At 40.7% G+C, this 12,507-nt stretch overlaps 1 protein-coding gene across 6 annotated transcripts in view; it reads right to left on the bottom strand.

The window, feature by feature from the left end:
- The window catches only part of OSBPL5 (oxysterol binding protein like 5), a 175,043-nt gene that overhangs the window by 40,914 nt on the left and 121,622 nt on the right, over positions 1–12,507 (bottom strand). For all 6 annotated transcript variants that reach the window (XM_083863481.1, XM_083863486.1, XM_083863483.1 and 3 more), the window contains 3 exons: positions 5,690–5,770; positions 4,937–5,038; positions 3,119–3,322 (listed from right to left, as the gene is read on the bottom strand). In XM_083863481.1, the coding sequence (XP_083719607.1) occupies positions 3,119–3,322; positions 4,937–5,038; positions 5,690–5,770 (387 nt within the window). The remainder of the gene's footprint in view (positions 1–3,118; positions 3,323–4,936; positions 5,039–5,689; positions 5,771–12,507) is intronic.

Below are 12,507 nucleotides of genomic sequence, written 5' to 3' on the forward strand. Positions count from 1 at the left end.
AAATTATACATTTTACCAGATGCACTGGGTCTGACCCGAACTTACTTATTGTTCTAAATAAATGTCAGAACAGGCTGCAGATAATGAAAGCCTTCCCACACCACGCTGTTCAGCCAGCTTCTGAGCAAGCTTGAAGGGAAATACTCCAGGGAAATATTCCAGGAAATCTCTTGGGACAGGCAGACAAACCCTGCGAATTCCTAGGTTGGCATTCCCCAGTCTCCTGTAGCCATCCCAGTAGAACGTCTCTTCCCAGGAGCAGAGTGGGATCACGCTGCCTGCACACATTGGACAAAGTGCCTCTGCAGCTGCATTTGGAGCATGTGGGGGAAGCTTTTCTTACTGCTGCTTGCACTGCTGGCTGATTTTGGGACCTTGAAGGTTTTGGCTTTGGGTTTACAAAGGCCTGGATGGAACAAATAGATACAAGGTCTAATCCATGTGCACTGCAAGAAGTTTCAGGCTGAAACTCTCAAAAAACCAGGGAAGCAGTATAGAATAAAGAACTCTTTCCCTCAGCAATATCCTTTAAAGATAGATCTAGACCTCAGAGAGCTTTATAGGAAAAAGAGTATCCTGGAGCCTGTACTTAGCTTTCAGCTATAAGCCACGACCTTTATATCTTATCTTTTGGTGCCCCAAAATCTCACCCTGCTCTAACTGAAGCTAAATGCCTGCACATGGAATTTATTTGGCTAATACTACCATAAAGTCCTATGGCAGTGCCTGAATCAGACATTTGTTCCAGGGCTGAACCCCAGAGTTAGCTCCAAACATCTGCTAGGCAGCCAGGCCAATATGTACAAAGATATTCAGTAATTACCCTGAGTAAACTGCAAATCCACTGATGAGAGTGAAAGCTGGACCATCAACTCTTAATCTGGATAATCCCTGAAAATTTCACAAACCATTCTGGCCAAGAATGAAAGGTGTTCATCCAGATGTTATTTATATTGTGATGGACAGTAACTTGGGCTTTTTGCTTAAACTCATGTGAATCTATATTTCATGAGAAACAGACTTTCTTTGCATAGTTACACACAACCAATGTAGATCAGTCAATTCTGCTCCAATTGCTTTAAAAAGAGGCTGTGAAACGACATAAAATAAAACAGTATTTTTAGCAGTTTCAGCCTTAAACTGTTGACAGAGTGCAGACAGCCTCTTTGACATCAAGCAGCTCACTGGTGGATTTCTTCCTGATGTGTATTTTGGTGTTTACCTAGTGGCTGTAAGCATCTATCACACACAACAATCCAGGCTGAACTGAGGTTTCAGGGAGTATCCTACTATGCAGCTCAAACGTGGCTGTCTAAATATATCTCAAGAGACAGAGAATATTACTTTGACTTTAAAATTTAAACCTCTTTGGACTTCCTGTAGTACACAAACATTTTCAGGTATATACTCCCTTCACATTTAATATACTAATTCTTATTTCTATCATATGTTTTCTCAAGAGACACAAGAATTAGATATACATATTTAAATGCATACGCATATTGATAAAACCTCCTCTTCCTTTGGGATGCTTCATATCAAAGGAAGGGCATCCTAGGGCAACACTTCAGATCTGTCAGCAACTCTGCCTTTCAGCATCTGACTGCACTTTTGATTCTATTTTTCACTACCTCCTCTGACTGTGCTTCTCAGAAGAATTCAGTTGACCTGTCAACTCACAAGGAATGTTTTTGTTGACAGACAGTAAATCATCAACAACCTTCTTGGGTGCATGTTCTGAATTTAAAAAGCATCAAGACTCTCAAAACTGAGTAAGAAGCAAGGTAGCAGCAAAACCTTTGGAACTTTAAGGAAAAGCAATGTATTTAGACACAAATCAGAGCTGAGCTGCTGGCAGAAATCAGCAGCTCTCACCCCTGGTTACTGAGGTTAATTTTAATTCTCTCCTCCTACCTTATTAAAAATGGAACGGCTTTTTATAGTGATTGTATAGCTGTGTTTAAAACTGTCCAATTTACTGCACGGATGAGCAGGAGTGTGTCTGCTTGATCTGCTCCCACAGGGCTTCTCCCTTTTGTTAGAACTTCTGATGCCATGATAAGTGCTTTCACTGCTCTCTCATGAGTCTTCCCATTTCCATTCTCTCTGCTGACCACCTTGCAGCAAGGCATCAGCTTGGAATGCCTTATTTATACTCGTGATGTCTCCTAGGGAATTTATGTCTGCAATAACTCTGGTTTTGTCACTGTCTTTGACAGGGAAACAAATACAAGAACATTTAAGTTTTATCTTCAGGGTATCCAAAAAATGTGTCTGTCAGTGCCTCTCAGGAGGTACTGGGACCTTCCTCTTTGCTCACAGGCATTACATAATTTTTTTTTTCATTTTTTGACTATTCTTAAAGAAAAGAAAAAAAAAAAAAAAGAAGACAGTTCTTTAAGATCTGCAGGGAATTATTTCAAGAAGTGCGAAAAACTATTAATCATTTTTGCTACAGGGAAATCCAGAGGTCACTGCAGGAGCCACTGTGTGTACAGGAAGGGATTTTCTCAGCCTGAAGAATAACTCAAAATGAAGTGGAGAAAATCCTGCTATTTCCATTTCAAAGAAGAGACAATAAGGGCTATCTGAAGCCACACTTTTGTGCAACAGTCAAGGCTTGAGCTGAACACTGAGCTCCAAGTCCATTGCAAACAAATCCAAATCTCAGAGGCATTAAAAAAAAAGAAGTCAAATCATAAACCTGCTTTTTTGTCACTTTGCCCACCATCTCCCAGTACTGTGTGAAGTACTTGGTGCTTTCTGTGTCCTTGCTTTGGGGACTTTAATTAACTGTGTCTATGCCCAACTCCTTTTAAAGATATAGGTTATGCCTTGATATAACTTCTAGGTATTGAACTTCTTTACCTGTACCAACACATTTCCTTTTTCCTCAGTCTATACAGGCATCTGTACACATCTGTGGAACTAATCACAAGCACTATGTCTCTTTGATGTCATTCAATGATCAAGCTTTGGTATCTTTAATCTTTTTATGCAGTCAATTCACCACTGCTAACAGCAACTGAATAACTAAATAATATCAGTGCTAGACAATACCAGTGCTCAGAAACTTCAGTGACCAAGAAGAGATTGTTGGACTCATCAGGATTGTTACCTTTACAGCCCAGATGGATTGATCCAAAGGATGGAAGAGTTTAAAGCAGAAGCCATCCTTTTTGGAGGGTCTCTCGATCAGCTCACAAGAATGGAGCAGGATTGTCCCAACCCACTGTCCGATCTTTGGCGTCTTATAAATGAGCAGCACTCCTGGTTTCAGGACACACCAGAGTCTGGTCCAGCTCTTTAGAGTCCCACGAATCTGGAGGAATGAAAGAAAAAAAAAAAGTTGCATCTACATTGCTCCTTAGAAAAAACTCAGCACTTATTCAGTGTTCATACAGTATTTCCAGTATATTTATTCCAAGGCTGCACCATGATACACTTCCTAAGGAAAATACCTCGTGTTCCCTGAACAGTCCTAGGGACCTCACAGCAAAATCCCAGAGTTTGGAAATCCGGCTATCAGAATCTTATCTTCATATTTTTATTGGCTTAATATTCATCCTATTTTTATTACTAGCTCAGTGTCAGCAGCTTGATTATTTTTTTAGGCAATCAGTACTGTTGGCCCATGTGAGAGTGATCTGTTAATAATCATGGAGGACATGCCAATTAGAATATTGCATATAAAATTGTTATATCTAGTCTAACTTGACTTATAAGTCATTTTAATAGTGTTCTGCAGAACACTGCTATTAATGGGTTTTGTCAAATACCCCATTTTTAATAGTACTGTCTCCAGCTGGTTTACTTCTCTGTCGAGCTCAATGCAGCTCCCTCTTGTATAGAAGACATTAAATCTGATAAGAATATATTAAAGATAACAGCTTTTGAATGGAGAATTTTCTCAGTAAGGTTAGATATTGCCTAAGGTCTTCCTGCCTTCAGTGTGCATAGGCCAAACCTCAAGTCTTTTCTGTGTTCTGCTTTTATTTGTAGCTCACTAGAAATTTCCAGCCACAGCAAACATGCAACAGGTATTCTGTGTTTTCAAAAGTGTCAATATTTATTTTTCATTAACAGTAAACACGACAGAAAGACTTTGCTGCCAATCTAACTTCTTAAATAAACCACGTGCATGTCACTTTTCTGACCTCTAACAGTAATTGCAGAACAATGTTGGAGGTTTTTACCACTAACCAAATGCAACTGTACTGTTTAATGAGATCCTTAAGTTACTTTGTTTTTCATAAGAGCTATGTGTTAGGCAACGTTTGGAAATTAGGGTTTGTTAATATAAAAGGTTCAACCAATTCACTATTATTTGAGAAGACTAAATGGCCCCAAAGGAGGAGAAAACCAGTGCTCATCTCTCAATGTCAATCCAGATTTACTTTGCCACACAGAAGTTTCAGGACTTCAATGAGAAACTGTCACTACCCGAGTCTGTGCACGAGAAGAAATTGCAGTTGTCACCAGGTACAATATGTTTCATTCTGGGCTGTGACAACAGAAAATCCAATTGTCGATGGAACAAGCTGTATCTGCCCATTTTCAGGCTGTTACTCAGACTATTCCCTCTTCAGTACAAAACCACATTTATGGGAAGAGGCCAACAAAATCTTTCAGAGAGGAACAAAGAGAGAAACATCATCACTTCCCTTTGTACTAAGCCCTTTTCAAGTCCTGGTTGCTGCTCAAGGACATGAAATAGACCAACTGAGCTAAGGTGGAAAGTAGATACCACAGTTCCACTTTCATAGCAGCTATTTAAATAAAGCTTGAGTTGAAGTTACTTTACAGTAACTTCTCAAAACTATTCCATCTTCTTTCACTTAAAAAAGTAATAGTGCACACATCTCAGACACATAGCTACTTCATATCTCACTTATTTTTGCCCATAGCCTCAGAAGAAATGGTCTGTGCCACACACCTTCAGCCAGTCTTCTGTGATCACCACACTGGGATCCTTCAGAGCACTGAAGAGTTGTTTGGTAGCTCTTTTCTTCTCCTGTCTGTAATTTTTTTTTTGTACCTGGTTGAGAACAGAGAAAATATAGTTGTTGTAATCATGGCCTCTTCTGGGGAGGAAAGAACATAATGCATTAAGGACAGTTATGTATAGCACAGCAAGAACTTGACCCAGCACAGGTTCCCCAGAAACGAGCACAAAGAAGAACAAAAACATAATGAGAGAACAGGCATTTTCTTTGCTCCTAAAGTTTCATTAAACACAACCTAGTTTGTCTTTTCTTTGAAGGGAATGGAAAGAGGCTGGATACCCAGCCTTCCTCACCCCTCAAATTCAAGAAACAAAATCTAATTTCATTCATTTATACATTTGGTTTGGTAGACAAACAAGTGCTCAAGCTACAATTTGCTCAGATTGCCTAAGCAAGTTGTCCTAAGAACACTGAAGGATTACAATCCTCTTGAGATGCCCAATGGCTCCAGAACATAAAAACACAGTGAAATAATTACACTGATCTGTTCTGCTTGCAGTATATCATCTAATCCTGTGTATTACGCCTGTAAATGTCCTTGGCCTATAAGGACACCTAGAAGATTCAGAGGCTCTCTGGGTCTTGAGAAATGACTCTGACTTGTTTTCAATGGTTTGTTTGGAAGGTACCATTTGTTTTTAAAAGAATGTCAGCTGATGATGACCTGACTGCTTTGCACATACCTTCAGTGTTTCCTTCTTCATGAATTTGGCTGTGGGAGACACACACTCTTTGTCAGACCCATTGCAAAGCTTATATTCGATCTAAAAAAACAGGGAGAGAAGAAAATAGGAATGTGTTAACATGAAGATGTTCAAGTTATGCTCTGATAAAGTGTTGTTTATAATTTTCAGGAATCCATGAAAGAGCTGATTGTAGACTTCAGCAGTGGAGCACTAAGCAGGTGCACAAAACGCATATCTACAGTGCAGTCCAAACTTCCTTTTTATACCCATGGCTGGTTGGAAAATTCCCCACCAAATTTTCTTTGTATTTCTCCCATGCAGACATTAACCTTGGTTAAAAATCCCCAAAACAACAAAAACCCCAATAAAACAAAACAGAAAGCCAAAAAATTATTTCTAATAATTCTGTTCAGATATGAAAGCCTTTCAATTACTAGAATAAAACTTATGGGGAATTTGTTACAGAGTTTTCAGAACTAGACTTGATACTGGCAATGACTGTTGCACTGATTGAAATGTCCAAAAACATGGATGGGAAACAAATTACCTAATCTTGTTATATATAATATAGGAAATCACCTTCATCTTGGCTTTGCAAAGTGAAGCACAAAACATACCCAGTCATTTCAAATCATGTTTGATAGTCTCAGTGCTGTTTAAATTCACTTTCAGAAACTACAGACTGATCTCATGCCTGCGCTGATGGGATGCAGAAATGCTTTACTTTCATTAGGTGTAATGACAGCATTACTGTTACCAAAATAAAGTATCCTTAGAGAGTGCAGCCCTCCAGAGCCCAGCTCACAACAAGGGCCCCCACGTGGAAAGGTTCTCTCAACAAATTGTACAAAACCTGGGCAGGGTCAGTGGTGACAGAATTATGGTACAGTCTAGACTCTGCTGCTTTTTATGTGACCTTGGGGAAGTTACTTTCTCTCTCTGTACCTCTCTTCCTTTCAACCTTTCATGTGTCTGATGCATTCAGACTGTGATCTTTTAGGGTCAGGCACTGTCTCTCCCACTTGGACATGACAGTTTTATAAGAAAAGCTCAGCCCTCAGCCACCTTGATTTAATGAGTGTGACACAAAAATGAGCTGTACTAAGGAAAAAAAAAAGTTTCAAATATATTTCCCATTTATAAATTCACTGCTATGATGTGAAAGAAACCCACTGGGCTCTCAGAATTTGTCTTCTTTATGTCACAAATTGATGTAACAATTTTACAGCGCCTTCCATTTCGAGAGACCCACTTCCTTTTTCCCTCTCAGTGACACAGAAATCTCTCAGGCTACTACAGCCACAAGCTATGCTGTACATTAGTGTGAGCAGGAAAATGTTTAATGACAGCCACATCAGTCCTTTTCACACGACTCAGAGAAAAATACAGAAATGCATGACCAGATCACAGCAAACACCCCATCAACTATGCCTTGGAGACTGGGGCAGGAGCAAAAATGGGAGAGAAGGGTGCCTGCTCAACTGAGCAAAACTCCTTGTAGATGATGCGGAGTTAGAAATCAGGGGCAGAAGGTGCAATTTGCCACTGAGCCACAGTCACTGTAGATCCTATTACTTGTTCTCATATTCCCTTGTAGTACTCTTTCACTAAAACCAAAATTACGCGATACCTTAAAAATAGAGAAATGAAAACTCTGTGATGACACACAAAGGCCAGTGAGAGTCGTGATCTGACTGTTAGCATACAAGTCAACTTGGATCCACTCTAAAAAAAGGCCATCTCATGAGCTCCTGAAAACTATTCAATGTTTGCTGGTTCTGTTTTTCACAGAAAGCTAAGCCTGCCTCCTCTGCCTGCAATGCAGTCTCTGATTCATATTTTGTGCTTTGGACTTTACTATAAAAACACAAGGTTTATGGTGGGGACCACTGCACAGATGTGATGTCTGAGCAGAGAGTTGTGCCCACAGGGTCTTTGTCACGTTTCAAAGGGCAGTAGTAGACATTTGGGAGATAAGCTATAAGCCTTTCTCTTACGAAGAAACATTTCCAAGTGCCTAAATATCTCTGAGCAAGAATACTTCAGAATTATTAGGAGATTATGCCTTCATGATTTGAGATGTGTGTCCTCTGAAACGGGTCAAAAGAATTCTCCCCCTTTCTCCCAATTAGCAGGAAGAATGTCCTGTCTTGAGACACAGCTATCAGCCACTTGTTTATTAGTGATTTCACTCCCTCTGGCCTGAGAGATCAGACACAGAGAGAAACACTGTGTACCAGTCCTCATTAGCCTTGTGAGAGGCAGAAAAAGCACAGATGTTCCCAAGATTCTAGGAAATACTGCTCAGGTGCCTGCAAAGCATCAGGATACAAAGAATGCTTTTTGCTTGACTAATTAAAACAAGTTACAGTTGTTTGTTATATAGAAAATTACACCTTAGCACTTAAATAAAGAATGAAATTTTGGCCCCTAAGCTCATTTGGCTTGGGGAGATTTGCTTGCAGCTAAATTCAGAAAGGCTTCCAACAACCCCAGCAAACCTGAAACTAGACCTGCTGTATGTGGGGAACTGGCACTGACACAGACAGAGGCACTTCCACTGCTTCACCAGCCCCACCTGCCTCCCCCTTGGAGTCCCTCGGGGTCATGCTAAAAATAGAGTTGAACAAGCACAGGACTTCAAACCTGGGATGTTCACACAGACAGACACTGATTCTGACTCTTTGGGAGAGCTGACTCCATGACCAAGGACACCAGTGCCCAATTCCAGCCAATACTGCTGTGCACACCATCAAACCACAGCACGTAACAGCTGATGAAGGGATAATCTCCCCTGACACTACCACAGCCCTTAGGAGCTCCATAAATACAATGGAACTTGTCTGAAACCATTTCAAACTGGTCCTTCACTTAGTTAAAGCAGCTGGATGAAGAGCTTTGGAGGATGCTGCAGTGGCTTCTGAACCAATGTGCTGCTTCAGATTTGGGCTACACCTGGACATGCTGAATCTGTGAACCCAGCCTGTAAGGGGAAACAGGGCTACAGGGATGGTAGTCATCAAGACAAGCTCAAGAGTAGACGAGAAAGAAGCAGTAGCATAGGTACTCACTGCCCATATAAGAATTCCTAGGCATGGGAAAATAAGTTTCTGTGCTTGTATGTCCCAAAAACTGTGATGTACCTACCAGCTGTGTGACCGACACCACAGCTCCCCGAGATGGTTGCAAAAGGCTTTGTGAAAAGAGAGAAAATGTTACTATAACTAAGCCATGGTTTTAACTAGGAGCCATGGACAAGCTTTCAGATGTGCCTGATCTGGATTTTTGACGGTTCCCCAGTTAGTTTTTAAGGAGGCAGACTGATTGCTTCCCCCTCCTGACTTTGCTTCTTGTTATACATATGAGGATGCACCATCACTGATGCTAAACAGCAGTTTGCTGGGAAGGAAAGAGGTGATCTCCAGCTCTACAGAGCAAAAAGCATTGTGTTACTGGGTTTAAAGTTCCTGCTTCCTCACAGGTGGGATCTAAGTCCCCAGGACAGTATACCATAGGTCCCCATGCTGCTGATAGTAATGATAGTTCCTCTAGGATTAATTTGCTAAGTGACTTGAAGTAATATGATTTCATATTTTTACAATAATCTTTCTTAATGGTTTTGATTGTACCTTGTGGCATACATAAGATTCAGTAAATTTGGGCCATCAGCTCTAAAGATTCCCAAGACATAACAGGGTCTCACATCGCTAAGACACATCAAGAGTATTTAATGATGTCTTTCTACTGCCCTGCCTTTCTTAGCCTGACAGAAAACTAAGAGAAGCCATTTGCCATCACAGCAAGTCTTCCAAGGACACTGGGATAATGCTTGTGCAGAGTAGCAGAATCTGGCACCTCCTCTCTGCAGCAACATGTGAACAATATTGGCTACAGATGAGACTTTGTACAATGGGAGAGTAAGGAATTTGTGTCCTTTTTAAAGAAAGAGAAAACTCACTGGAGTATTCTAATAAGAAATGAGTAAGTAGGCTTTCCATGTCCTGGTTCCCATAAAGAGAGAAGTCTGTTAATCTGCCAAAAACTTTCACCAGAGCATGCTGCAGCACTTGCAGGGAGATGAAATTGTTGTCCCTTTTCAGTTCTCTAATCAAACCTGTCCTTCTCAGGACTGAGTGGTGACCTCACTGCTGACAATGGGCTGTACTGTACTCAAAAACATACTTTTTATCCCAGTTAAGTTTCTGTTCCCTTTCATCTCAACCATGGAGCTCTGGGGATTCACTGCTGATTGTTAGCAGTCCTCACAGTACCCTAACACTTCTGCCAGGCTTTGTAAGAGAGCATGCAGAGTCCTCACAATAGTGCTATTCTGATCCAGTGTCTTTTTGGTGACTTCATTTCCAAAAGGAACCAAATCATTTCACAGCAAAGCAGCCTGTGATCAGCTCAGGCTGTGGGGGATGCCAGCCCATCAGCATGCCAGCCATGCCTAGGACAAGAGCGAGAGGAATATCTTATTACTTAGCACAAGCAATCCTGGCTGCACAACAGCCAGAATTATTCCAAATCAGAAACATTTAAATAAAGTCATTCTCAAGCTGTGCTCTGCATGGTAACAGCAGTGACAGCTTACAAGACGAAAGCTTGCCCTTTTGTCTTCTTTGCATCCAGGAGAGAGAGAAAGACAAGAACAGATGGGAATTTGAAGGCAGAACAAAAGGAGCTGGGGTCATAAGTTATGCTTCACAAAATCAGTGACATGTCCTTGGTCAGATGTAATTTCTCCAGTATCTTTTCCACATATAATTGCTACAAATTGCTATCACACAGAAATAAAAGAAATGAAAGAAAAGTTGTTTAAATAGTATAAAAACTATGGAAAAGCTGGGTTTGACATTACAACTGAGCACCTCTTTGTTTCTCATGGGAATAATCACGGATATCTCAACCTGTGAATGAGGTTGAGATATCTGTGAATGTAAGCAATTTTGGTTTCATTATATTATAAGCAGTTCTTTTTGAGAACTTTTTATTTTTGTTGTGAATTAACAGCTCATCCAAAACACAGTAGAGTCAGTGAAACAAATTCTTACTAACAAACAACCTTTGCAGTAGGAAAGATTACCCTTCAACTGATATGCTGCTTTACAGCAAGCTAAATAATCTTCAACTGAAACTTTACAGTTGGAAAAAAACCCAACATAATGATCCTTCTTATTTCAACAATGTTACAAAGACACAGTGAATGTGTTTACAACTCTGAAACAGCACAAACTGAAAAGCCTGTACAAATAAACAGGTGACATGACAGCAGCATCTGGGGAAAATAACTGGTGAAATGCAGCCATCCAAGCAACTTCAAATATCAAGTTATACCAGTGTTTAGTGGAATCCTTGGCTCCATTGCATCAAATTACAGTAAATAAAGAAAAACTCAGAGACCTCACAGGATTTCTATTTGATCATTTAAGTGTGCCTTGCATGGGAAGTTTGTTCTGCAAGGTCAGAATATCTAAAGAACATTTGAGGCAAGATGGGAAGTTGGACACTGAGAAAGATGCTGTTTCACATGATTGTCAGACTTAGTGCCAGCAGAAAGCTGAAGCAGTTTTGATTTCCCCTCCAGCTATAGGAACAGCTTTTGTCCCTAGGCTGAGTTTAAACAAAGTGAGCAATGAAAAAACGATTGGACCTGCAGTTTTGCTAAGTTGGTTAATAAATAATTTCAATTTCAGCACTTCCATTTGCCCTCACCTTCTTCGTCAGAAACACTAGACTAAGGAATTGCGATCACCAGTGACCTGTGCTGACATGGTTGCACTGCTTACCCAAAGTTATCAACTTTGAGTTACTTCTGTCACCTCTGTGAGGCACCTGGGTGTTTTCAGGGCTTGTATGTACCCACACAAGTTAGGAGTGCTCCATGTTTTCCACTTCACATGCAAAATCCCACCCCTCTTCAACCTGATTTTCCCAGGATACTCCAGGCAAATCTCTGCTCAGCTGAAATCAGCTACAAAGCTCTCTGTGGACGACTGTGAATACTCCAAAGTGCTGCACATGGAATTGAGGAAGCAAAGTGTGCTGAGCCAGGGCACAGAAACTGAGTGTAAACGTTCATGGAGACAAGTGGCTCCTAAATAATTCCATCCACAACACGGAGAGCATGAAGTAAGTAAAGAAAAGACAGCATGGGTCCAGCTGAGCATAGCCACCACCTGGAAGGGCCAGAATCTCCCATTAAGCTGTGCTTAACAAACACACAGGGGATGTTTCACTCCTCAGTCTCTCCAAGGTGATTCCTGCAATATCTGAGTCTGTCTGCCAAACAATTCCTTGGTTTGCTGGCTAAGGGAGAAGAGAGGAAAAGGCACCCTTGTAAATTGCCATATTTGTGAATGATCTTCTATGTTAGTCCCAAGTGTAACCATGACTGGAGTTACCTCAGAGGTCAGGAGCATGATTCATAGATCAAGCAGGGTGAGCTTGAGACAGTATGGGAACTGTAACTTAAATCTCAAGCAATCAGTACGTATAGTTTCAAACCATTGTGCAGCTAAAATAAATTTCCAGCAGTCAGTTATATTCATATTTTAGATTACAAATCACACATTAAAGACCTGAACAATTCGGGCATGTGGAAAAACTCATTCACAATGCTTTGCCTTCCAATACATCACATAACTGTGCATGCAACAGCCACACTCCCACAGTTTCAAAGACTTTATTGCAGCATTGGCAATAGACTGGAAACAGTGAAATACCACTGAGCTCCAGCTTCAGAACTTTTCTGACTATCCCTTAAAATATACCTCAATTCTCTGTGGCCCTGCATGCAGATCAAGAGACTCCAG

The sequence above is a fragment of the Zosterops lateralis genome (assembly GCF_965231275.1).
Source record: "Zosterops lateralis genome assembly, chromosome: 6".
In the NCBI taxonomy this organism is placed as follows: Eukaryota; Metazoa; Chordata; class Aves; order Passeriformes; family Zosteropidae; genus Zosterops; species Zosterops lateralis.